Raw genomic sequence first — 27,738 nt, 5'->3', positions numbered from 1 at the left:
TTGCTAGACATTCCTATTATACACCAACCCATCCCCCCCCCCCCCCCCCCCCCCCAACGTAACAATCTTTCTGATGTAACCACGCCGAACGTAACATATAATACTAAATGCAGTGTGCTGGAATTACGAACAGGATTCTACGAAATGTTCTGAGACCAGGTTGTGGGATGAATTCCGATTCAACCCCTATAGTCTCTACATCAACCCCATGCACACCTATGGACCCGAGGGGTGGTCAGGTGTGCTTAAGAAATATGTCCTGTAATAGGTTGGGTGTTAGATTACAGCATATTGCTTCATACCTGTCCAATTCTTCCAGATATACAAGTACCTGGGGCCAGTGGGAGGTAGGTGTATGGGCCTGGGGATCGATTTGGAAACTCAAATTGGACACAAATTCACTGGTTCTCTCTACCTAGCTTTCACTAAGGAATGACTAGGTCGTTACACCTACTGAGTTCTTTGTATTACTATACAGTGCCCACTAAACACAAGGTCCGTGGAGCACAAACACTACTGAAAAATGACTGTCATATAGGACTGTAAAATCAAGGGTCACCCTCAAAACTAAAATAGTCCCCCCCACCCACCCCCCACCCACCCACCTGTCTTTTTTAATTAACTGAGGATATAATGGAAATGACATTGTTATTATCATCACACCGTGAGTTCTACTGGCATCCAATGCATTTTAATGAGGGCAGGATGTAAACATGGGGTTGTGTCTTGTGTTGCCCCCTGGTTCTAATCAATGGGATCTGGTGCTGTCTGTCTATTCCCCCCTGCAGAGTTTGTCATGATGCTGTCGTCGCGGTAGCCTGCCTCAGCCGTCAGACTAACTAGCAAGACGCCCTGGATGAGGTCTGGATCTGGCACAGTTGTGTGGCACAGTTCTTGTGTCAATTTCCTGTAGCATTGTGCATAATGTCTGTATGAAACGATTTTGCATATTCAGAAGATTTAGATCTGAATGATTTTCTAGTGGAAAGACTTAGATTGTAAGATAACAATTTAGGTCAAATTGTTGCCTTTTTAAAATGATTTACAATAAACTGGTTTAAGCAATGCAGCAGAGGGCGAAGGATGAGTTATGAAACAAGACGAGTGTTGCATTGACTCACCACTGCTATGTAAGAGCTATGTCGCCACCTTGTGGAAGCATTCTGAACAACCAATTGAACAGAATGTCCTGAATGTTGCAAGCGTTTCCTGATGACGTAACTAACACCCAATGCATAACACTGGGATCGGGATGGTTACATTGACAATGGGTTACATTCATGGGTTACATTTAGTCCATACGTTAACATAATACCACTTGAGGCTTCGAGTTGAAAAAAAACGAGTTCATTTATTATTGAAAATTGATAATTTAAACATTCGAGAGAAAGCATGATCTGTCCAAAAACAAAATGGTTTAAACGAAACAAAGCCGCAATTGACATACATTATACACATTGTGAACGAGTCGGCCATGACGCGGCTAAAGAAATGACAAATAATTAACACAAATATCACAATTACTATTACGGCAGAAGGAACGCTAACCAAGAACGTCGCATTGTGCCAGTCAAAGCAAAACGCTAAAATGGTATAAGGCAAAAATTAGTCTGAAATCGACCACCCCGGATATATTCACCTATATTAGTCCTTTTTTTTTTTTACAAAAGGCAGGTGACTGCTTTTTACTTAACAGGGTGACCTTTAACCCTTGCAGTGCTGAATGCAGGTCATTGTTTAGTGTTTTTTTCCTTTTCACTGTGTCACAATATTGCAAGTTTCCCCTTTTGTGATTTTGTACATACAAACATACTGTCAAAATATATATTTATATATCTGTCCTTAAAAATGACTTCAGTTAAACATTGAATTTAAACAGGAAGTTGAAAGGTTTGGCTTAGAAGAGAGATAGGGAATACAACACTCGAGTCACATGGATGACTTTTGATGTTTCTCTCAAGAATCGATAACTCGGAATAGGAAACATCCCCAATGCAAAATCAATGACGCTTCCTAAGCTAATCGGGATTCAAGAGGTTCGTATCCACTGAGAAATGACAACAAAAACAAAATACAGAGTAATTCATGTATATCGGAAGTCTGGATTTTTTTTTTAGTTGCGCCTTGTTTTCAGCCATGAAAAAAACTGTTAAAGAGAACAGAACTTGGGAGCGTCGCGAGACCACAGTCCAACATCTGTAGCTATACTACAGACTGGACAAAATGGCTGCCACAAGGGTTTTCTTTCTGAAGTGTTGGAAGAAAACAAAACATTTATGTCAAAGTAAAAAATTTGGGAGACATTAATAAAAAAAGGGGGGGAAGCTCTCTTTTTCACCAGGGTCCACCACCGCCAGGTGGCAGCGGTGAAGGAAGTTGTGCGTTTAGTCGACAGAGAGAAGTGACAGAGGGGCTTAATGACTGGAAGAGTAAGATTCACACTTTTTTGTTTTCAGTGTAATTGTAAGGCTGCACCATCCCACTTGTTGGGCTTTGTAGCACACAAACAATTCTAGTACCCCCTCCCTCCATATGTTACCCCCCCCCTCTCCGACAGACTCAATTTCAGCATTTGGGATTTGCACAGAAGCACCGTCCACCCATAGAAACAAACACACATACACCCGCCCCATCCATTCTACCCTTCAACAGTGACTGAATAGAGAGGCTGCTTGGGTCGTCTTGAGTAGACAAGACAACGGAGACATCTCCTTCACCAATTTCTCTCTCTAGTAACCAAGCTGACAGTGGCCAACATCACAGAGAGAGAGAAAGAGAGAGACATCTATCTCAGCCTACCAAAAACCAGAGACAAGAACGCCCCTGGAGGGTGGAGAGAGAGAGAGAGACGGAGAGAAAGCGTCATTACAAGAGATAAGACCAATTCTTAGAATTCGGCTGATTTCTCAGCCATCTGTGGATTCTCGCTGATGAACCAAGCTGGTGTGTGATAGCTGTTGTGCTGCTAAAGCTAGCTGTCGTGTTGCTAAAGCTAGCTGTCGTGTTGCTAAAGCTAGCTGCTTATGTGACTGGGATCTTGCTGGTGTCGTAGAAGTGTTGTGTGACTGTCTTCTCAGGGAGATGTCTCATTGACGTCTCACTGTCCAGATGTCTCACGGATGTCTTGTGGGGGATGCCTCAGCAGTAATAAGTAGCGACATCCGATGTATGGAGTCGTGGGAGTCTGTGTTGTTAGATGTGTTATGGAGGTACACGGTCACGGAACCAGGATGTAAGAAGTAGCGGTGGTCGGGTGGAACTCTATTCTTCTACTCGTTGGGGATGCTCTGCAGGTAGGAGAGGATGTGCTGGATCTTGACCAGGCGTTCGCGCAGCGTGGTCATGGAAAGCACCGACAGCTGGTAGCGAGGGTCGATGGGCAGCACGGCCAGCAGCCACCAGCAGCAAGCTGGACCGTTGGGTGTCGCCTGGAAGAGAGGAGGAGAGGAAAATCACTGACCAGAAACATGATATCACTCACCCAAAACAATGGACAGACAATGGCTTGTTGGCGATTGTTTTTTGTTGTTGCTGGGCCACCAACAAAATCAAAAGGCTTTAAGGGGTCACAGAACAAACAAATGTGATTGCATAGATTTAAACACTATCGTGACATCTGAAAGACTAGGTGGAATAATTGCCATATTGGATACTCCTATCCAATCATTTCAGATCTATAAGGAACTTGAGAGTAGAGGCTAGCGAGTCAGCCGCAGTTCAGTACATGCCTTACATCAGACAGATATAATGGAGACACTTTAGATTTACAAGATGTAGTAGCTCATTTAGAGAGTTGGTATCTTAAATAGGCTGTTCTATAACTGAGCCAAGAATCTCAGAAAATGACTGATGTGGTGAATTAGCTTGCATCTTAAGCAGCTTGAACCTAATCTGCCATTTATTGGATGTTGCTGTGTCAGAGTTACATGTTGTTTATTATAAACTGGGTGGTTCGAGCCCTGAATGCTGATTGGCTGAAAGCCGTGGTATATTAGTCCATATAACACAGGTATGACAAAACATTTCTTAATAGAAACACACACACACACGCAGCGGAAATGTAATCTATTCTTAACTATGGTTCATCCCCAGACACTCATCATTAATCCTAGTATCTCCATATATAGCCAGGGTCCAGCCACACATTATCCCAATTATATAACTGTGCCATTCCAAATGTTCCATGAAAAATGCTATGCCTCCATTGGATATTGCGCCTCCAATTGTATATCTGTGTGTGTCAGTGACGTAAGTGTAGAGGATAAGGGGTTGACACCTTCCTCCAGAGGATTAGTTAAGAATTACCCACAATGATCTATTCTAGATCAGTGGAGAAACCATAGAAAGAGATTCTGTTTCAATGGGAGCGACACTCCACACCATTCTCAAACACGGCATTAACGGAGCTACTTCCCGTTTTGTAAACCTGGGTCGTATTAATTTAAGGACCAAATGGAAGAAAGCCCTGAAACGGGGAGGGACTAACTGAACTTGTCCAATAAGAAACAATCACGTTCATACTCTGTTGCAAAACATTTTGCTATAGTGAGCCCTAAAGGAGAGGGGGAACACTATATGATGGGATGCGGTTTGTGTCTTAGCTCATACCTGGATGTCGGGCTCTCTCTCGGGCATGGCGCCAAAGTGCTGAAGGATCTGGTTGCGGAAGCGGTTCTTGAGGTTCTGGAACCAGGTGCGCGCTTGTTCGTAAACGGCGTCGTGCAGCTGCTGCAGCTGTGTCAGCTCCTCGTCGTCGCTCACCTGTCAATCAACCAATCAATCAATCAACTCATTTTAACCATACAAGAGGGACATTAGGTTTGAAAGCATAGATTGCAGTGTAGGATTCACCAAAACACCACACTACCATAATCCATGGACAAATGGCCTCTGATAAACTAAAATACAATTTAGATTTTACAGGAGGCCTTCTATGGTGAATGATGAAATGAAAAGTGGATTATTTAAATTAAAACATTAGGCTAATTCAAGCTGTGCTAAACTTGTGAGTGGGAATTATTATCAAGCTATTCACACCTATGGAAAATGGATTTCAATATCATTTTGTCTCTATTTGTGTTTTTTTATTGTATAATAGAGGATTATTTTGTGATCCTTTCTTTACAAAAAAACTCAATAAAAAAAAAAAATCCGAACCAGTATTTTCAGCTAAGAGAACATGGGTTCTTACCCTGGTATCCTCCAGGTACTTGATGTCAGCGATGCAGTACCCGTCCTTCATCCCACGGGTCAGCACCCGGAACCTCTTCCCTCCGATGGTGTCCACCACGGAACGCCCGTCTGGGAGGAAGTGAACGCTCCGGATGATCAGCATGCAGCCGTACTCCACAAATCTGAAACGGGAATATTCTGAACTTTACTTTGTTGTAATCATATAGTCATTTTGAGGTGATTTGCCAATGGTCTATATTGGTCTATCGATATTGCTAAAATAAAGTTGCATACATAAATTACACATAATTACACGCTTTTGTACAAAGCGACTTAATCATGCCTGCATACATTTTACGTAAGGGTGGTCCCAGGGATCGAACCAACTATCCTGACATTGCAAGTGCCACGCTCCACCTACTGAGCTGAAGAGGACCACAAATATATTGCACATGGTCGCTGCATAGTCAAATCAGACAGCCAATCAAAGCATTGTGAAAAGGTACTGGCTCATTGTAAGCAGTCGATTTGCAGTGATTTGTCAATGGCCTACTTCGTTTAAGTGAACTTACAACAGGGCCGTTGCATAGTCAAGTCAAACGTCGGCATTCAACTCATTTGAGAGAAGGTACAGTAGCCTAAGGCATCTTGAAACACAGAAATATTAGCATATAGACATGCTTAAATCTCATTCAAATGTTTTGAATTGTCTTTTTCCATCAGGAGGAGGCTTCAAAGTTGGATTTGATTCAGTCAAAATCCTATTAGCTAGTATTTTCATAAATCTGCAGGCCCCGCCCCATCCCTCTCGCCTTTTAACTGTTGTCCAGGGTGAGGTGACAGAAGGTGACGCATTAGTGCGGATCAGAATGGTGTGTGTCTGTGTGTGTGTGTGTGTGTGTGTGTGCGCATTTGAGTGAGTGTCTACGTGTCAATATGTGCGTGCGCTTGCCCTACGTCAGCAGGTGCTTGTATCGGGCGCCACCGTTCCTACCCTTTCTGAGCGTCGTTGATGCACATCCCAAACTGCCGCGTGCCGGTCTCCATGCAGCGGCGGATCATGAGGCGGTAGCGCGGTTCGAAGACGTGCAGGGGGCACGGCACGGTCGGGTAGGCCATGGTGCACACAAAGATGGGGACATTCTTCGTCAGGCTGCGGAGGGGGAGAGAGAGAGAGAGTTAGATGATGCTGAGACACTCGAGCATCTCTCACAAGTCAAGGTGATTCAAGGGTGACGTGCATTCCAAAGACGAAGTAAAATCTATATAAATAGAATTCCAGCTAACAGTCAGTGCTAACATTAGGTGAACCTGTCTGCTGTGTGTGTTTTGCATGATCTCTGCTGCATTCATTTATTTACTTTTTAAAGTAGGACAACCAGGGAGAAAGAGAGAAAAGGGTTCAGAGAGAAGCCAGAAGCCATAGCAATACAATTACCAGAATGGACATTCTAGGTTAATTCTATGTCAGAATTCCATGTAAGGAGCACAACTCACTCTGCGAGCTCTTTGGTCTCCTCCAGGTGAGTCTTCTGCCGTTCCGACTGCTCCTCAGACAGGTACTGCTTTATCACTCGGTCCAGCACACTGGTGACTGTGTACTTCCTGGCTGCTAGGTACTGGGGGGGGGAGAGAAGAAAGAGAGAGAGCGAGAGAGCGAGCGAGGAGGAAGGAAAGAAGATTAAGGTTAAGCTTCCTTTTTGAGGACATGCCCTTTAAGAAGAGGTCTTCCCCAAGTTAATTGTCTTAGGTACTGTCCCGAATGGCACCATGTTCCCTATTTCATGCACTACTTTTGACCAGGGCCATTCAAAAGTAGTGCCCCATATAGGGAACAGGATGCCATTTGAGACGTAACCTTAGTGAAACTAAGGACTCCCTTCCAGTTCTAAGAAAAGCAGGCGCTGAGTGGTCATTGGTGGTGGTCTCCTCTTACCTCTTTGAGGCTCTCCTTGCAGAGGGGGCACTGGGGTGTGTGGTCCAGACAGCGCTCCAGGCAGTTTTTACAGAAGGTGTGACCGCACGGCGTGGTCACCGGTTCGTAGAACAATCTAATGCAGAGGGAACACTCCAGGTCGTTGGGGTCCAGTAGGTCCCTGGGTACGACTCTGTGAGCTCGCGCTGAGGCTCCCTGGCTCGAAACACCACAGGCCCCTACAGAGGAAACAGCAGGAGAACGTCAAGCACTTCACACACCCAAAGTACGCATGCAAACAGACACAGCAAAGGTACCTGGTAGTGGCTAATGGGACCGCTGCTAATTGACACTGTGGCGGTTCCGGCTATGCCACTGATGTGCACGGCGTGCATATTTTAGTTGCTATAACCCTGGAATAATCCAATTTAAAAACAATGTAAAGAGACAGCACTCAAGCTAAACCAGGGTTCCCCAACAGGCGGCCAGCAGGCTGAATTTGGCCCGTGGGTGGTTTTATTATCTGATCATATACAAATAGAAGCAAGGTTTGAAATAATCATGTTTCAGTCAGACATTATATCTGTTCGGGCTTCTTGAGGTCAATATGCAGTCTACAAATTATTAGTAATTATGTTCCGTTCCCCAAACCATCTGCTAAAGGAAAAAACTGCCCGCGGTTGAATATCCCTGAGCTGAACTATTCCCTTTCTAATTACGACATACTAGCAGCGGTCTTGATTCCCACCTCCTTGTTTCTTATGCTTGCTCCCGTGGCTGTAGACGACGTGGGGTCCGCCCTCGGAGGCCGACAGCTTCCTCTTCAGCAGCACGCCTTTCTCCTGGTCCCCCAGCTGGGGTGCAGAGCAGACACGTTTCAGACCCTCATCCAAGCTGCCCAGACCCAGGCCCGGCCCGTGGGCTTGCGTCGAGTGACCGCGGCTGAGGCCCGAGCGCTCCAGGCTCCCGGAGCGACCCGGCTTCTGGACGGAAAGAGAGGAGGGGGGAAGAGAAGTGTGAGAAAGAAAGAGAGAGAGTTTAAAAAAAGTTAAAAGGAGTGTTCGACATTGTTGATGCATTTTAAAATGAACAAAACACCAAACAAATATCACAACATAATTGACTTTGGAAACTTTTAAGACCGCCCTAGTGATTCAGGGCTGTATCAAGCACGCCAGTTAGCGTACCTCGTGTTGTGCGGCGGGGCTGGGTTGTGCCAAGGAAGTGCGAGCCTGGACTTGGTGCAGGGCAGGGTGTTCGGCTTGGGCCTGATGCTGTTGGGCTCTGGCCTGGGCGTCCGCTACCACAGTTTTACTACGCAGGTGAGGCGATGTGCTCTGCGCCGTCTCCCTCAGGCCCACCTTCACGTTCTCGCCGGCCGGAGACAGCAGGTCGCACAGTATCTGCGGTACACATTGCGTTAGCCATCGGAGCAGTGCAACTGGATAGAGAAATCGGACAAATATGGAGGAATCGGAGCCTAGATCACAAGGAGCTTATAACACGATTCACATGAACAGCGTATAAAGAAAATCCCCCAAAATAGTGGATTAGAAGCCAAGTTCAAGAAGAAGGTAATAATACAATAATAATACAATAATAATATAACAAAGAAACACAACATCCTGACAGATTCACACGACCACTACACAGTACAGAGCAGGGCGACACATGACGTGAGGCAAGGGTCATTCTCTATCTAGGAATGCCCTCTCCAGTCAGACAGAGATGTAGTTAGAGGCTAAGTTTAAGGTCTTGAAGCCGAGGGGGGGGCTAGGCTAGGCTATGCCAAGCATGTGTCCCCCCGACTAGCCCGCAATGCAGTAAAGTGGCTGGCCAAGACTGGGAGTGACCACAGGCACCAACGTGGGTTTAGACGTAGAAAAAAAAAACTACTTGTCCAGACAATGTGGAAATTTGCCTTTGGCTTCACAATAACATGATTGACATCAAAAACAAACAAAAAAAGGTTAAATCTGCACTCTGTCACTCTACCTCCACCCAATCCCTCTCGTCATGTATATATATATATATATATATATATATATATATATATATATATATATATATATACATGTATATCTCAATGTTATTCTCCTCCTCTTCTGTGTTCCACCTGTGTTCTTTCACTCTCTCAGTCCATTACATGTTGTTAGATGCTGACGAACCCCCGGGCCCCGTTCCAATCGCTTTAAATCTATCCCAATCCTCATCCATTCCCCCGTTACCTCCCGACACACAAAACGGCCAACTTTTGTATCTGCTAACCTGGGGCTCATCCAGGATCACAAGATGGGGAATTTGTGTTTACATCAGCATTGAAAAAGGAGATGTATTTAAGCCCCATTTTTTTAGCACCTCGTGAGATAGGCTACTCCCCGTATTAGAGGAGTTAAAGAAAACACAAACACACCTTTGCTTAGGCACACAGGCACAAACACCACACAGACAATCCAACATAGCTCTTTTCAATCACACCGTGAGAGCAGGTTTCAGACAATCTTGAGCGGAAAGAGAAGCCATTTGCATTCAACAACTCAGCCAGACAAAGCTCTTCCTAAAGAGGGAAACAACAAGGACGCAAATCCGCACGTCAACAACACGATCAAAGTTACACAGGCCTACTTTCTCACTCCACCAGGGTCCCCACCCCCCCTGACACTCCACCAGGGTCCCCACCCCCCCTGACACTCCACCAGGGCCCCCCCCCCCCTCCACCTGACATTTCACATCGGAAACCCCCGTCAGCGATTGAGATCGGACAACGGTCCACAGTGTCTCGGACTTACGTAACAGCACTTCATCTCAGTCCCAAGTTACACCCTATTCCCTACATAGCGCACGACATAGGCCTCTGGTCAAAAGTAATGTCCTGTATAGGGAATAGGGTGCCATTTGGGATGAAGATGGCGGTTTATGTCATTACATGAGGGCCGACTCACTTGAAAGTGAACTTGTGTCAGTTGATTACAGAAATTGCATGAAAAACACAGCTTCAAAAACATGGGATTCTAAGTCGGGATGTGGTGATGTGGTAACGCTTTATTTGAACTGAGACACCACGTTAATTAGTGAATATATTATCATTAATTACTACCCAAGACTTCACTTCTTCGTCATGGCGCTTCAATTGTAACAAATTACGTAAAGTCCCAACTGTTACCAAGTACTTTTATAGCACATACCAAACAGATACAAGTGGTAATAGGAGAATAAAGTGTAACCAAAAAGAGAAGCAAAGCGATGGATAGGCCTAACTATGCCCATTCCAACTCTTTTTCAACAGGGTGTCCACAAAAAACACGCTTTACTGCCCTCTGAACCTTAACTAAGTCATCATGGAAGCAAAACTCGCAGTGCATCATAGTCACTACATTTTCCGTCACCCGCAAAAACAGACGCTTCTCTATAAATAATGTGATTTTGTTATTAAGGCCGCTGTCAGCCCGATATGTTCCATCTCTCACGCAATCGCCTAAGGGCTTGATTCCATTAGGCCCATGCTACGGGTAATAACCTCGCTAGCCGATGCAAGGCCATCAGCAAAGGAAGGCACACAGTGTTCCTTTTCATGGATGGTAAGCAAATCTGTACCCGGGAAACGCATGGCTTAAGTAAGACAAAAGGGGGTACTCAGAGAGCAAATGGCTTCTTATGAAACGAACTATGGCGCTAAGGGGTCTAAACTTCAAACGCTCCTAGAGATAAAAAAAATTTAAATATAGATTTATTCTAGTTTATAAACTTAGGCACTGCCATTTGTGATAGGGGGGGGGGAGTCTATCATTGACCCACATAGAAGTTTGGCTCAACAGAGCAAACTCTTCAACAAAGAAAAGAAAGACATTGAGAAGATACAATATCTCCTTTCACTCATGGCAAGTCCCAAAGCTTCCAGAAAGAGTAAGGGGACTTAACCATCATTGCCAAAGAAAATTAGTTCAACAACATCCTCACTCTCCCTCCCAACTCCTTCTCTCACCATTTCCACCTCTCGTTTTGCCAGGGTGAAGTCCTCGTCCAGGGCCAGACAGTGGAGGAAAACCTGCAGCGAGTCGTCCACCTGGCCCATGTCCTGGAGCACCTTGGCCTTCCAGTAGAAACCCTGGGAGAGAGAGAGAGAGGGACGGGGTTATAATGAGTGTAAGACTTCAAAGTGGAGACTCTGGGAGATAGGTTATGTTGCTGCATTTCAACTGGACAATACTGTAATTGAACGACAGCCAGAGGGTGAACCGCTAGAGAGAATGGTAGAGAGAGAGAGAGACGAGAGAGAGAGACGAGAGAGAGAGAGACGAGAGAGAGACACGAGAGAGACGAGAGAGAGAGACGAGAGAATTTGGTATTTTACTAGGATCCCCATTAGCTGTTGCAAAAGCAGCAGCTACTCTTCCTTGGGTCCACACAAAACACTAAACATGACATAATACAGAACATTATAGACAAGAACAGCTTAAGGACAGAACTACGTCAATTTAAAAAAATTATAATAATAAAAGGCACAATATCAATACACACACAAACTATCCAGGTCAAATCGGGGAGAGGCTTTGTGCCGTGAGGTGTTGCTTTATCTGTTTTTTAAAAACCAGGTTTGCTGTTCATTTGAGCATTATGAGATGGAAAGGAGTTCCATGCAATAATGGGGTTCAATATAATAAATACTGTACGCTTTCTTGAATTTGTTCTGGTTGCATGTCTGGTGGGGTAAGTGTGTGTGTCCGAGCTGTGTGTAATTTGACTGTGCAAACAATTTGGGATTTTCAACACATTCATTTTTCTTATAAAAAGAAGAAGTGATGCAGTCAGTCTCTCCTCAACTCTTAGCCATGAGAGACTGGCGTGCATAGTATTTATATCATCCCTCTGATGACAATGAAGAGCCAGACGTGCCGTTCTGTTCTGGGCCAGCTGCAGCTTAACTAGGTCTTTCCTTGCAGCACTCGACCACACGACTAGACAATGATCAAGATAAGATAAAACTAGAGCCTGAAGGACTTGCTTTTTTGAAATGTGGTGTCAAAAAAGCAGAGCATCTCTTTATTACAGACAGACCTTTCCCCATCTTTACAACCATTAAATCTATATGCTTTGACCATGACAGTTCACAATCTAAGGTAACACCAAGTAACTTAGTCTCCTCAACTCGTTCAACAGCCACACCATTCATTACCAGATTCAGCTGAGGTCTAGACCTTAGGGAATGATTTGTACCGAATACAATGCTCTTACTTTTATAGATGTTCAGGTCCAGTTTATTACTGGCCACCCATTCCAAAACAGACTGCCACTCTTTGTTAAGGGTATCAGTGCCTTCATTAGCTGTGATTGCTGTTGTGTATATGGTGGAATCATCAGCATACATGGACACACAGGCTTTGTTTAATGCCAGTGGCAGGTCATTGGTAAAAATAGAAAAGAGTAGAGGGCCTAGAGAGCTGCCCTACGGTACACCACACTTCATATATTTGACATTAGAGAAGCTTCCATTAAAGAAAACCCTTTGAGTTCAATAGATAGATAGCTCTGAATCCATGATATGGCAGGTTGAAAAGCCATAACGCATCAGTTTGGTCAATAATATCAAAAGCCGCACTGAAATCTAACAGTACAGCTCCCACAATCTTCTTATTATCAATTTCTTTCAACCAGTCATCAGTCAATTGTGTCAGTGCGGTACATGTTGAGTACCCTTCTCTATATGTATGCTGAAAGTCTGTTGTTAATGAAAATTTTTAAAAAAGGTCATTTTTTCCCCAACAGATTTCTAAGCGTTGTGCTGCTGCCATGTTATGCTAAGAGTTGTGTAGCTACCATGTTGTGCTGCTGTCATGTTGCTACCATGTTGTTGTCATGTTGTGTTGCTGCCATGCTATGTTGTCGTCTTAGGTCTCTCTTTATGTAGTGTTGTCTCTCTTTTCATGATATGTGTTTTGTCCTATATATTTTTTTTTTATCCCAGCCCCCATCCCCGCAGGAGGCCTTTTGGTAGGCCTTCATTGTAAATAAGAATTTGTTCTTAACTGACTTGCCTAGTTTAATAAAGGTTAAATAAATAAAATCAATTAATTAATAAGTAAAAAGCTGACAGCATAGAACCAGTAAAGGCCGCTTGAGTAGGAGAATTACTCCAGGCCTGAAGACAAATATTTTCCTCTAGGCTCATATTAAAGATATGACAGACAGGAGTGGCTATAGAGTCAGCTACCATCCTCAGTAGCTTTCCATCTAAGTTGTCAATGGCAGGAGGTTGATCATTATTGATCAATAACAATCATTTTCCCACCTCACCCACACTAACTTTACAAAATCGAACTTACAATGCTTTTCTTTCATTATTAGTTTTTTTTATGCATGAATACGGTGGCTCACTGTTCATTGTTTGCATTTCCTGCCTAAGTGTGCCCACCTTACCAATGAAGTAATTATTAAAATAATTGGCAACATCAAATGGTTTTGTGATGAATAAGCCATCTGATTCAATAAAAGATGGAGTTGAATTTGCCTTTCTGCCCATAATTTCATATAAAGTACTCCAAAGTTGTTTTTCCATCATCCTTTATATAATTGATCTTGGCTTCATAACAGTTTCTTGTTTTTGTTGAGTTTAGTCACATCATTTATCAATTTGCAGTAAGTCAGATGTTTGGCCAGACTTATTAGCCACTCATTTTGCCCCATCTCTTTCAACCATTACATATTTTCCATTCCTCATTAATCCATGGAGCCTTAACAGTTCTAACAGTCAGTTTCTTAACAGGTGCACATTTATCAATAATTGGAAGGAGCAATTTCATAAATCCATCAAGTGCCGTGTCTGGATGCTCCTTATTAAATCACATCAGACCTACAAATATTTTTTACATCATCCACATAAGAGTCACAGCAAAACCTTTTGTATGATCTCTTATACACTATTTTAGACCCAGCTTTTGGAACTTTGGCTTTCCTGGATATAGCCACTATATTGTGATCACTGAATCCAATGGGTACGGATACAGCTTTAGAGCAAAGTTCTACAGTATTAGTAAAAATGTGATCGGTACATGTGGATGATCTTGCCCCTGTAGGGTTTGTAAACACCCTGGTAGGTTGATTAACAACCTGAACCAGATTACAGGCACTGGTTACAGTGAGAAGCTTCCTCTTACGTAGACATCTTGATGAAAAACTGTACTTATTAAGGTCCCCAAGAAAGTAGACCTCTCAGTTTACATCACATACACTATCAAGCATTTCACACATATTATTTAGATACTGACTGTTAGAACTTGGTGGCCTACAGCAACAAAAGGTTTTTGATGTGCCAAGTGAACCTGCAACCATAACACTTCAATAACCCTTGACATAAGATCTTCTCAAAGAATTACAGGGATATGGATCTGAATATATAGAGCAAAACCTCCCCCATAAATGTCTCTTCTATAGATGTTATATCCTTGTATTGCTACTGCTGTATCATCAAATGAAGTATCTAAGTGAGTCTCAGAAATGGCTAATATAGGAATGCTGTCTGCAAGTTATTGATTTCATGAACCTTATTTCTAAGGCTACATATATTAATATGGGGTACTGTCATCCCTTTCCTGGATAGCTTATCAGAGATAGACATAATATGGAAGAGAGCAAACAGAACAAGAGAATAAATATATACATTCAGCACTCCATTAATCAATTGGTGTGTGTGTGTGCTGAGGGTTTGAAGCTGCAAACCCATAGGCTTGGCTCTCTCATGCCTTCCAGGCTTCTGGGAGGGAGGGTGGACAATGAGCCTGTCATAGCAGATGTAAGCAATGTCCTCACGTGTGCTGGCAGCTTTCATGGCTGGGATAAGTTCGTTCCTTTTCTGGAGAACAGCTTCAGGATAGTCCTCATTGAGGAAGATATACATTCCTCTCAAGTTCTTGGCTCTTCCCAGAACAGCTACCATGTGCTTGAACCTCAGGAATTTGACCTCTATCGGCCTGGGCTTGTCACCAGGGCCGGTGGTGGGTTTTCCAGTCCTGTGGGGGTGCTCCACCTCAATCTTCCGGTGGGCCATCTTCAATTTCTCAGAGATCATTTCCCTCACTTTGTCTTCAGATTCCATCCAGGTCTCATGTGGGGATTCTTCAATTCCGTCCACAACTATGTTGTTCCACCTTGATTGTCCCTCGAGATTATCCCTCAGAGATTTCTCCGTCATTGTTATCATGGATTCACACACAGAACTGATGTCCTCTCTCAATGACTTACAGATTGCCGTCATCTTGCCGTTCTCCTGTTTCACCTCATCGAGCTGACCCTGGGAGAACTGCAAACTGTTCTTCAGGTCCCGGACCTCTCTGGTCAGGTCGTCCATTATTTTATTTGTTGAATCGACCAGTATTTAGGCAAAACACTTGAAGCTATTTTTGTTGTTGCTGTAACTGCTTGTAGAACCATTTTTGTTTGTTCAAAAGACCCTTCACCTGTGATAGAGAGACACCACTGTCCTCAACGGTATTCCCGCTGGCTTCGGTCTTTGTCATGGTAGCTAACAGCGTAGATTACGCTGCTAATCCTCACAGTTCCAGACAGGCCAGGTCACGGGGAAGATTGAACACAACAAGCATCAGGGATCTCGACAGCCACAAACCCAGGACAATCCGAGGTCCCAGGCACAATGGCAAACTGGGACACGGGCTGTGTTCAAGCCCTCAAGAAACCCCACTAGCTTGAAAGGCAGCTACGCCAAATAGCTCCTTAGACTCGGCCTTGGCAGGATCACTGGTCGGCAGGATCACTGGACAGAGAGTAGCAGTCCCAGCAACTGATGCCAAATGCGTCGCGGGATCCAAAGTAAAAAGTTAGTTAGCTACTAAGAATCTTTCCAATACACTTTAAAAACAACAATCTTTTCAAAACAACAAACCAAACTCTTCCTCGTTCAACAGGAAGTGTTCATCGGGAGAAGGGGCTCTAGTTAGAACACAATGCAGGTAGCCTGACAACCAGAGCCAACAAGACCTTGATCACTCAACATCAATACAGTTGCCAGGCTTCACTGAATAGGATTAACATACAATGCAAAAATTCCTAACCCCTTGGGGTACTGAACCAGTTTGTCTTCTCTCTAAGAGAGGCATGACTCGTGCTGAGTAGCCTAGTTTGCTAAACTACACATTACCAACTAAATCAGCAGTTATGGGAAATACAAATTGAAACAAAAGCTGTACCCTATGTGGCTCCTAGCTCGGGCCTTTATGTTTATCCCCAACTATATATTTCCACCTCTTCAACTATCCTCTCACTATTAAGAATAACCTCGGGGATTAGCATGTCTTGGGAGTATGTTCTTTGACCCTCTGCAACTTTCTCACTCATCATTTCAATAAGCATTCTTCTATGAATATCCATGCTTTCCACCTGGCTACCCCTACCCCGGTCAACAGCTCTGCACCCCCCACAGCAACTTGCCCAAGCCTCCCCCATTTCTCCTTCACTCAAATCCAGATAGCTGATGTTCTGAAAGAGCTGCAAAATCTGGACCCCTACAAATCAGCTGGGCTAGACAATCTGGAACCTTTCTTTCTAAAAAATGATCCGCCGCAATTGTTGCAACCCCTATTACTAGCCTGTTCAACCATTCTTTCATTTCGTCTGAGATCCCTAAAGATTGGAAAGCTGCCACGGTCATCCCCCTCTTCAAAGGGGGAGACACTCTAGACCCAAACTGTTACAGAACTATATCTATCCTACCCTGCCTTTCCAAAGTCTTAGAAATCCAAGTTAACAAACAGATCTCCGAACATTTCAAATCCCACCATACTTTCTCCACTATGCAATCGGGTTTCCGAGCTGGTCATGGGTGCACCTCAGCCACGCTCAAGGTCCTAAACTATATCATAACCGCCATCGATAGAGGACAGTACTGTGCAGTCTTCTTCATTGACCTGGCCAAGGCTTTTGTTAATCACTGCATCCTTGTCGGCAGACTCAATAGCCTTGGCTTCTCAAATGACTGCCTCGCCTGGTTCACCAACTACTTCTCAGATAGAGTTCAGTGTGTCAAATCTGAGGGCCTGTTGTCGGGATCTCTGGCAGTCTCTATGGGGGTGCCACAGGGTTCAATTCTTGGGCCGACTCTTTTCTCTGTATACATCAATGATGTCTCCCTTTCTGCTGTTGATTCTCTAATCCACCTCTACGCAGACGACACCATTCTGTATAATTCTGGCCCTTCTTTGGACACTGTGTTAACTAACCTCCAGACGAGGTTCAATGCCATACAACTCTCCTTCCGTGGCCTCCAACTGCTCTTAAATGCAAGTAAAACTACATGCATGCTCTTCAACCGATCGCTGCCCACACCTGCCCGCCCGTCCGTCCAGCATCACTACTCTGGACAGTTCTGACTTACAATATGTGGACAACTACAAATACCTAGGTGTCTGGTTAGACTGTAAACTCTCATTCCAGACTCACACTAAGCATCTCCAATCCAAAATTAAATCTAGAATTGGCTTCGTATTTCGCAACAAAGCATCCTTCCCACATGCTGCCAAACATACCCTCGTAAAACTGACTATCCTACCGATCCTTGATTTAGGCGATGTCATTTACAAAATAGCCTCCAACTCTCTACTCAGCAAATTGGATGCAGTGTATCACAGTGCCATCTGTTTTGTCACCAAAGCCCCATATACTACCCACCACTGCGACCTGTATGCTCTCGTTGGCTGGCCCTCGCTTCATATTCATCGCCAAACCCACTGGCTTCAGGTCATCTATAAGTCTTTGCTAGGTAAAGCCCTGCCTTATCTCAGCTCACTGGTCACCAAAGCAGCACCCATCCGTTGCAAAATAAATAAACATTTTATTCACAATTCATTCAGGGTTATCCATAATCGTGGTAGAATCCACATTTATAGAGAAGTTCCCAAAACATATTATATTTTTTATTTACAATAAAAGTCCTTCCAAAATGACCCAATACATTATTTACCATTCATTTCTAATGGGCACAAAATAATCTGAAACACAACCAAAACAAGCTGCAAAAACATCCAACAAGTTTGTAGAGTCACAAGCTTGATGTCGTCATTGCGTGCTAGGAATATGGGATCAAATACTCAACTTTTGGCTACTTTATTTATAACAGTATTTATGGTAACGGTCTGAAGATTATTTGACAGTTACCATTTGAGATTTTTTTTTATTGTTAAACAAAATCTCTTTCTCTGAGCAATTGTATTAGCATAAAATATTATAATTTCCCAATTTCTTTGAGCATAAAATATACAGTAGCTACGTATTTTTATTATTTCTTCTATACAGTCATTATTGCTCATCTTTTTCAAGGGTGTCAATTTCAGACCGCACTGTATATTTCCACACTATGAGGTTGGAATAATACTATCATAATTTTCATAATTTGACATTGCCCTTTCAGAGTAAGAGTGGTTTGAAAAGACCACCTGAAATCTGAAATTTCAGCCTTGGTGGGATGGAATTTTGGCCTGCCTGGTGACATCACCAGGTTGTAAATTAGTTAATAGACCTATAAGAAAGGAGAGTTCCAAACCTCTCTGCAAATAACAGCTAGTTATCAGAATTTCCCCTCCCCGCTCAGACCACTCCCAGACAGTCTTAGCAAAATTCTTGCTTGTGAAATTGCTGCTAAGAAACTATTTTTTATTATTTTTGCCCATTTTAATTGAAAACAAAGGAAAACAAATCAACATTTGATAACAGAAAAAAAATCCAAAGGTATGGAAGGTTAAACAGTAATATTATATAATTTATCAAGACTTAAAAATAGAATTAGAGGACATAGTGAACCATGCTGTTTATAGCGATAAGACATCCTAAAATATATCCTACCGGTTCGTATTCAGGATGGCTCTGCTAACACATTTAGACCTGACTGAGCCACTAATCAGCCTCCACTTTCCCTCCATGACGCATCACACGGTGTAAAAAGCGTGGAGGATATAACCGGAGCTATAGGCTTCTAGTTTCCTGTTTAAAAGTGCCACAGGGTGCCAGGTAAGTACTAAGGATAATGATAGTGCTGGGGAGCAGACAAGTGAATGAAGTAGGCCTCAGCAAACTTAAAAGCTCCGATAACATTTGTTTTAATTTCCTTAATTTTTCTACACTTGTGCCTACTGAACTCAACACACAGTTTGCCCCATTGATCCAGTAACCTACCTCTGCAGAGTGGGTAGAGCTAAGACAGAGTTCAGCGTCCTCCAGGGCCAATCGGTACTGCTGGAGCCCGGTGTAGGCCTTGACCCGTGACCACCGCACTGCCTCATCCCCAGGATCTGGGAAAAAAGGAGGGAAGGAAAAAGGAGGAGAGCAGAGACAAATTATTTGATGAAAAAAAAATAGAAACGTTTTACATTTCAGACAAAGACCAATTTCTAAATATTTTTTTATCTGTCACCGAAGATGACCATATCTCTAGGGCAAAACATCCGTGTCATGAGAAAAGCATTCAACATAATAGCAAATTATGCCGGAATGAAAGCTTAGGCTACATGCATAGAAGGATTCCATGTCAAACACATGACATGAAGACACATAGACATTAAAACCAGTAGATAGTGATAGCACATACAATGCATTCGGAAAGAATTCAGACCCCTTCAATTTTTCCACATTTTGTCACGTTACAGCCTTATTCTAAAATGGTTTGTTATTTGTTTCCCCCCCCTCATCAATATACACAAAGTATAATAATGACAAAGCAAAAACAAGTTATGACATTTTTGTCATTTATAAAATCAAATGAAAAAATATGAAATATGGCATTTACATAAGCATTCAGATCCTGCAGAAATGTTTTGGCACCCTTCCCCAGATCTGTCCCTTGACACAATCCCGTCTCGGAGCTCTACAGAAAATTCCTTTGACATCAAGGCTTGGTTTTTGCTCTGACATTCACTGTCCACTGTGGGACCTTATATAGAAAGTAGAGGTCGACCGATAATGATTTTTCAACGCCGATACTGATACCGATTTATTGGAGGACCAAAAAAAGCTGATGCCGATTAATCAGCCAATTTAAAAAATATATATTTGTAATAATGACAATTACAACAATACTGAATGAACACTTATTTTAACTTAATATAATACATCAATAAAATCAATTTAGCCTCAAATAAATAATGAAACATGTTCAATTTGGTTTAAATAATGCAAAAACAAAGTGTTGGAGAAGTAAAAGTGCAATATGTGCCATGTAAAAAAGCTAACGTTTGAGTTCCTTGCTCAGAATATGAGAACATATGAAAGTTGGTGGTTCCTTTTAACATGAGTCTTCAATATTCCCAGGTAACAAGTTTTAGGTTGTAGTTATTGTAGGAATTATATAACTATTTCTCTCTATACCATTTGTATTTCAATAACCTTTGACTATTGGATGTTCTTATAGGCACTTTAGTATTGCCAGTGTAACAGTATAGCTCCCGTTCCTCTCCTCGCTCCACCCTGGGCTCGAACAAGGAACACAACGACAACAGCCACCCTCAAAGCAGCGTTACCCATGCAGAACAAGGGGAACAACCACTCCAAGTCTCAGAGCGAGTGACGTTTGAAACGCTATTAGCGCGCACCCCGCTAACTAGCTGGCCATTTCACATCGGTTACACCAACCTCATCTCGGGAGTTGATAGGCTTGAAGTAATAAACAGCGCAATGCTTGACGCACAACGAAGAGCTGCTGGCAAAATGCACAAAAGTGCTGTTTGAATGAATGCTTACGAGCCTGCTGCTGCCTACCACTGCTCAGTCAGACTGCTCTATCAAATCATAGACTTAGTTATAACATAATAACACACAGGAATACGAGCCTAGGTCATTAATATGGTCGAATCCGGAACCTATCATCTCGAAAACAAGATGTTTATTCTTTCAGTGAAATATGGAACCGTTACGTATTTTATCTACGGGGTGGCATCCATTAGTCTAAATATTCCTGTTACATTGCACAACCTTCAATGTTATGTCATAATTACGTAAAATTCTGGCAAATTAGGCGGCCCAAACTGTTGCATATACACTGACTCTGCGTGCAATGAACTCAAAAGAAGTGACACAATTTCACCTGGTTAATATTGCCTGCTAACCTGGATTTATTTTAGCTAAATATGGCAGGTTTAAAAATATATACTTCTGAGTATCGATTTTAAGAAAGGCATTGATGTTCATGGTTAGGTACACATTGTAGCAACGATACGCACCACATCGATTATATGCAACGCAGGACACGCTAGATAAACTAGTAATATCATCAACCATGTGTAGTTAACTAGTGATTATGATTGATTGATTGTTTTTTTATAGGATAAGTTTAATGCTAGTGCTAATGAGAGGCAGGTGGTTAGAGCGTTAGACTAGTTAACTGTAAGGTTGCAAGATTGAATCCCCGAGCTGACAAGGTGAAAATCTGTCGTTCTGCCCCTGAACGAGGCAGTTAACCCACCGTTCCTAGGCTGTAGTTGAAAAAAAACTGTGTTCTTAACTGACTTGCCTAGTTAAAGATTAAATCAATTAGTTAAAAAAATAAAAATAAAAAATAAAATAAAAAACATTTATTTTTTATTTATTTATTTATTTTTTAAATCGGCCAAATCGGTGTCCAAAAATACCGATTTCTGATAGTTATGAAAACTTGAAATCGGCTATTAATCGGTCGACCTCTAATAGAAAGTTCTGTGCTTTTTCAAATCACGTGAGCTCAATTTCGAGTCTCAAAGCAAAGTGTCTGAATAGTTATGTAAATAAGGTATTTCTGTTTTTTTTTTCAATAAATGAGCAAAAATGTCTAAAAACATGTTTTCACTTTGTGAATCCATTTTAGAATAAGGCTGTAACGTAACAAAATGTGCAAAAAGTGAAGAGGTCTGAATACTTTCCGAAGTAACTGTACGTCATCCACATATTCGTACGGAAAACTCATGATGGCGCATGAAGTATGAAATATGTATTTGAATGTGAAGCTCCCCATATTGCTGAATGGAGCTGAATGGCAACAAAGAATGTCTTAGGATCATGGTCAAAGTGGCCGTGACTAGCAAAGGATGATGGTCGATGTAGTCGTTTTCATCCTACCTGAGAGAGTCAACCCAACGCTGCTAGATGACGTCGGCGTCAATACCGGATACCACGTGAATACCACGTCCATCAGGGTGCAATCACTATTTAATTAAATATCTTGATTGGTAGCAAACTTTTAAAGAGTTCACCGAGGGGATCGAACTAGATCATAATAAACACATTATAGAGCCCGAAATGGGCATCTAAAAAATAAATAAATGAATGAGTCTGTTCTAGCAATCTTAATTTACATAGGCTTTCTAGTGCAGACCAGGGTTTTTGGCACCACTAGGTTGCTACGCAGTAGCCAACCAGCAGAGCTCGTGACTTCCCACTTCAGACCGCACACTGGGGGCCTGTGAAGACCGTGACACAGTAGTCCTAGTTAATGGTCCAAGGCATGAAATTGGTCCGGAAGGTCTTAAATCAGTCCGGAATTGGCGGCAGAGAGAAGCATCCTGCAATTCTTTTTGCGGTTTGTGGTCCAAGATGGGCCTCTGTGATTCTGAGCCTGTGGCTAGAGGTGACATGTCTACAAAACGCACAAGGGTTGCATCTCCATAGTTCAAAGTGGCTTCCTCTCCCGGTCTCCTTTCCTTCACCCACCCTGTCTCCTGTCCAGCAAGACCCCTGAATAGGAGACACTGTCTGGTTTGCTTTAACCTAACATGCCTTTGTAGATCAGTACAGATGAAGGACACGGTCAAGAAAACTAAGCCCCTTTAGACTATTGAGATGCACCCCGGTGGGTTTTCCGTTGTATTGGGGAAAAGACAGATAACGACTGTGATTCACTTCACTAGAAGGGGGATTACTCCATATTAGCTTATGTGCTTCAGGCTTGGCTAGCTCACCAAGTCTCAGACAGATACAGTGATGTCATAGCGGTGGCACCTCTTGTCTGGTTCTTGCTGCTCTGTGGTGGTGACCGACTGTGCCACCAGCGTTGGCACTGCAACTGTGTCACACGTCTGGGCCCCAAAACCAAAGTCACCTCAGCAAAGTCCTTAGCTAACCCAAAATGCCACACTGGCTATGGGCTCTTACATTTGCTACCGTGTCTCACAGTTGCCAACATTTCCACATTAAACAATGTTGAAAGATAAGGGCACAACTTTCCACCTCTAGACCAAACAATGCTTTTTGCGCTCATTTAAACCCAAATCAAAGAAAGCAGCTTTAGGCTACACTTATATTCAGGAAGTGCTCAAATATGTATTTATTAATAAGTGAGATCAGTTTTAACGTCAAGAGAGAGGGGAGCCTGTGCAGTTTGATGAGTTATCTTCACAGAGGTGCAAGGGTCTTGGAGGTGACCTTATAATATGGCCGAGGCTATGAATAAGGGGTTTTCGCAACCCGCCCCACTGGGAACGTATTTCTCAAATCTAAAAATGCAAATCCCGTTCTGCACGTGTTATTTTACACACACATTCGCGGTTCTCTCTTTACCTACCCCTCAACCAATTTGATCCGACATGATGATGATGATGTAGGCTATGTCTCTGCCTAATATTTCTGCACAGCTGCGATTTGAACAAACTTTCCCCAAAAATATATATGAAGGCTACATTACAACCTTCTCATTCTGTTGTCATGGATATTAGCGTAGCACAAGCAAGACGGAGTCAACACATTGCATTGGGGGAAAACAATTAGCGGTGTGTGATGTCCTGCTTCCTGTTTAGCCAATGTGTGTAATGACTGCCTGTCTGTGTCTTGCTTGTTTGATATGCTATGCAGGCTCTAGCTTCTGTTGTGCTTATGTTTACAATAGTATATAGTGATTATTTTTATTTTTTTACAGTCCAAGAACTATGTTTATTTATACTATTTTGTGTACAAGCGGCAGCGAAGCCACAGAGTGACTGAGCAGTAGCTGACAGGAAGTAGGCTAGCGGATCTTGCATGAGCAGAAATCTTCGTATTTCTAGCAACAGCAAGTCGGGTTCCAGAAAATCCAGAACTCCATTATAATACTACATCACAGCATGAACAACTTCGGGTTGACTCAGATATCTGTCATCTTTATGTTATACCTCCACACCCCCTTATTAAATGTATAAACATACACCAGTTTAGCATGGCTTAGAACGGATGACTTTATTACTCTTTAGCGTTTACTTTTTATATATATATATATATATATGCAAATAAATGTCTTCTGAAGAAACAGCTTCTGCATATTTTGGTCTAATTGTGAGGTCAACAACCATACAAGAGATTGTTAGACACATTTTTCTCTCAACGTTCTCGCTCTTATCATTCAAGTATTTACTTGACACGCTAGGGCTACATTTAGCATGTCATTGTGCATGCTATTGTGTTATTGTGCAAAGCATACTACTCAATGTAATAACACGCATCTACAGTACATAGGTGCCATTAGAATTCCTGAGTAGGCCTTCACATTGGTTAGTATCTGTAACTGTTGATCTGATCGATTTCAGACTTATTTTCCAAGAATAAATTGCTTTCCGAGAAGCTGAACCATCAAACAAGGCCTATGGCTGTCAAGGTGAGATTTTGAGGTCGGTTTCCGTTTGATTGTTACAAAATAATGACGTTTTTTCATTTTGGTTTAAATTATTTATTCATTTTTACATTAAATGCTCTATGCATTATGTTGGTTGAATGCTGTAACACAGAATAAAAATGAAAAGTCCCATAATGTTAGTGACTGCCCATTACTGGTTATTACTTATTAACCATCATTTACTCACATTTACTTTAATAATATATTTAAGTTGTTGTGTATATTGAATTTGTTTTATTTGATGACTTTATTATTTCATTCCAAGTCTTCATTTCATTTTCCGGTAGATACCTCGCGAAGCAACTGGTCTCTATCCCTCTTGATAGTGCATTCTTCTGTCTTCTCTTGTGTCTGCCCCCACACTAACCTAACATAGCAGGCCTAAAAGGCTGCGTTTACACAGGAAGCCCAATTCTGATATTTTGTCCACTAATTAGTCTTTTGACCAATCACATCAGATCTTTTCACATTGAGAGCTTTTTCAGAGCTGCTCTGATTGGTCAAATAACAATTAGCGAAAGAAAATATCAGAATTGGGCTGCCTGTGTTAATGCAGCTGAAGAAACAATGGCTGGACAAGTAGGCGAGCAATGGATTATGGTAATTTGTTGTTAATTATGATGTTTTCTGCACTAAACTATGTAAAATTTTGGCATGATGTAAACTACAACTCCCTACTAGGCCTACGTCGCACAGTTTGGGCTTGATCTGATTTCTCTAAAGAAACAGCACTGAGCTCACAGAAGTTTTTTTTTTTAAACAAACAATGGAATTCAGATAATTTAACAGGTGTCGGTCAATTAGTTGTTTTAAAAAACAAAAAAATAACTGAAATGTTGGTTAAATCGCTCAGTATTACCCATAGGAGACAGAATGACAACTTTCAGGAATCTCTTAGGTATTTTTTTTTTAATATCACTAATTGTATGTCTGGTGTCATTAACCTCATCTAATTACTGGAGGAATCTAGACACAGCCTACAGCAATGACTGTAGACTTCCGTGCTGCCACTTTTTATTGCCTTCGCAATATTTGCATTGACACTCTCTCTGCATTTGGACTTTTTAGCGTCTTTATGTACCAGTAGAGATTTGGCAACACACAGGTATACACCCGTTTAAAATGCCACCACGTGAACTGCACCACCATGCCTTGATTGGGCAGCACATTTAGTCTTTTTCGGACTTTGAGAGGGGACCAAACGTTATAACATGACTGTTTGGCAAACCCATCCCCCGCTACTTAGTTACAAAACGTTCCACTGTGTCACGACCTGCCTTATGAAACTCTCTGCTTGTGCGCATGCCCAATTTAAGAAATGTTGTAACAGGGTGGCACGAGGGTTACATCAGTGGCACAAAGGCTGCGTTCACGCAGGCAGCCCAATTCTCATGTTTTCCAATTATTTGGTCGTTTGACCAACCACATCTGATATTTTTCAGATCTAATCGGTCGAAAGATAATATTTGTGAAAAAAATATCAGAATTGGGCTGCCTGTAAACGCTGCCAAAAAAGCTAGTCAAACACATGACAATAATGGTCAGTGGAACTCCCCTTCCCTACTCTTTAATAATAAATACCAGAAACAGTAACAGGGAATGACTAAAATAACTTTGTTTTCATGCTTTGACATATTTCCTAAATGTCTCATCATAGCATACAAAACAAAGAAGGGAAGTGATATCCACAAGCCTTTCCTCCCCCCACTCACCAGATTCAATCATATCTGTCGCTAGTGATACGGCCTCCTCGAAATGTTTCCTTCGAGACAGGTCTTCAATTTCACTAATAGCTCTAGACCTTTTCAGCTCCTCGGGAAACCACTTTTCCAAAAGTCCGAATAGAATCACATTCGTTTTAAGCTCCGTCGGCATGCCTCCTACCTCGCTACACAGCTTGCATTTGGAGAGCAGCTGATGTTGTAAACATCTTTTACAGTACGAATGTCCACAACCAATAGTCACGGGCTCGCCTAGAAATCTGTGACAATTCGAGCAGTCAAAAACATCCTCCTCCCCGGCGTTATCCAAAATATGTAGCTTTCGTTCCGAAGGCGCCTCATCCTTTCCCAGCTTTCTCTTGAAGTTGCGCAGAATACAATCCACTAAAGTGCTCATCTGCTCCGGCCCTACAGAACCATATCTCAAGGCCATCGAGTAAACATCGATGGCTTCTTTGAGACGGTTTTCTGATGCCAGGGCATCAGCTTTTTGTAAAATAAGTGTGTGGTGGTCTACATTATCCTGCTCCTCGTCCCAGTCGTATTCTGGTTCGATGAAGAATCCTCTTCTTCCTTCGACGTCGTCCTCTCTGTCGGGGTGTTGGACCGACATTGTAGGCTAGATAATCGGCATACAATGTATGCCGGTTATTATAAATGTATTTAAAAACTGTGTTTAGCCATAGCTGTGGCCTACAATGTGTCTCTAGTTCATGTGCCAATAGAGACTTGGCAACATACAGGTGTACACCCGTGTGTTACGTAAAAATACGATCACGTGACCGGAATCACAGTTCCTTGATTGGCCAGCGAGCCTGGATTATAAAACCTGAGTTTAGAAGTTTCATAACTACGAAAAGTGCGCAGACGCAGAGTGTATCACATTGAGATAAAAAAAAAAAATCTTTGAAAAAATCATTGAAATATAAAAAGAGTCGCGGCAGAGGATGATGTTGAATTAGGTCTACAGCAAGCAACAACAAAAAAGTTAGCCCGACTAAGTAATCATTCACGATTTGCATTATCATTTAGGCCTAGCATTCTGACAATGCTCATTTGTTGTAGCCTACTAAATGTTATCGTCTATGAAGCCAAAACCAGGACATGTATTTTCGGGAAATGCTCTAAATAGCAAATTGTTCAGTTGTGTTTATTGTCATACCAATACATGAAACCAAAATTGTGCTTATCCAAATGGGCAAATAAATATAAATATATACTGAACAAAAATATAAAGGCAACATGTAACAATTTCAATGGTTTTCTTGAGTTACAGTTAAGGAAATCAGTCAAATTAAATAAATAAATTAGGCCCTAATCTATGG

General features: G+C 42.3%; 2 protein-coding genes across 5 annotated transcripts in view; one reads left to right on the top strand and one right to left on the bottom strand.

The window, feature by feature from the left end:
* The window catches only part of cabp4 (calcium binding protein 4), a 29,780-nt gene extending 28,213 nt beyond the window's left edge, over nt 1-1,567 (top strand). For 2 of the 3 annotated variants that reach the window (XM_031837695.1, XM_031837693.1), the window contains exon 8: nt 789-1,069. In XM_031837695.1, coding sequence (XP_031693555.1) covers nt 789-817 — 29 coding nt within the window. In that variant the 3' untranslated portion in view covers nt 818-1,069. Of the gene's footprint in view, nt 1-788 lie in introns of all 3 variants that reach the window. The other variant, XM_031837692.1, reaches the window with a different exon arrangement.
* lonrf1 (LON peptidase N-terminal domain and ring finger 1) lies at nt 1,332-27,182 on the bottom strand. Of its 2 annotated transcripts, none has more exons than XM_020497108.2 (11): nt 26,405-27,182; nt 19,262-19,377; nt 11,070-11,192; nt 8,275-8,490; nt 7,836-8,070; nt 7,109-7,326; nt 6,670-6,791; nt 6,167-6,325; nt 5,192-5,354; nt 4,609-4,761; nt 1,332-3,428 (listed from the first exon to the last, which is right to left on the bottom strand). In XM_020497108.2, exons 1-11 carry the CDS (start codon nt 27,024-27,026, stop codon nt 3,270-3,272), a joined length of 2,286 nt encoding a protein of 761 aa, XP_020352697.1. In that variant the 5' UTR covers nt 27,027-27,182; the 3' UTR covers nt 1,332-3,269. The 2 variants fall into 2 exon arrangements, with proteins under 2 accessions (XP_020352697.1, XP_020352698.1); XM_020497109.2 differs by having other exon boundaries at nt 7,836-8,067.
* Nucleotides 27,183-27,738: the final 556 nt, after the last annotated feature.

This window comes from Oncorhynchus kisutch, linkage group LG12 (genome assembly GCF_002021735.2).
Source record: "Oncorhynchus kisutch isolate 150728-3 linkage group LG12, Okis_V2, whole genome shotgun sequence".
In the NCBI taxonomy this organism is placed as follows: Eukaryota; Metazoa; Chordata; class Actinopteri; order Salmoniformes; family Salmonidae; genus Oncorhynchus; species Oncorhynchus kisutch.
The sequence above is the reverse complement of the archived record's forward strand: the minus strand, read 5'-3'. Positions and strand labels throughout refer to the sequence as shown.

Bases quoted from the DNA above. Each gene is read 5' to 3' on its own strand.
- lonrf1 (XM_020497108.2), bottom strand. From the start codon at position 27,026: ATGTCGGTCCAACACCCCGACAGAGAGGACGACGTCGAAGGAAGAAGA. The intron at 19,378-26,404 runs GTGAGTGGGGGG...CTTTTTTCCCAG, and splicing joins GACAGATATGATTGAATCTG to ATCCTGGGGATGAGGCAGTG. The intron at 3,429-4,608 runs GTATGAGCTAAG...CCTCTCTTCCAG, and splicing joins AGAGAGAGCCCGACATCCAG to GCGACACCCAACGGTCCAGC.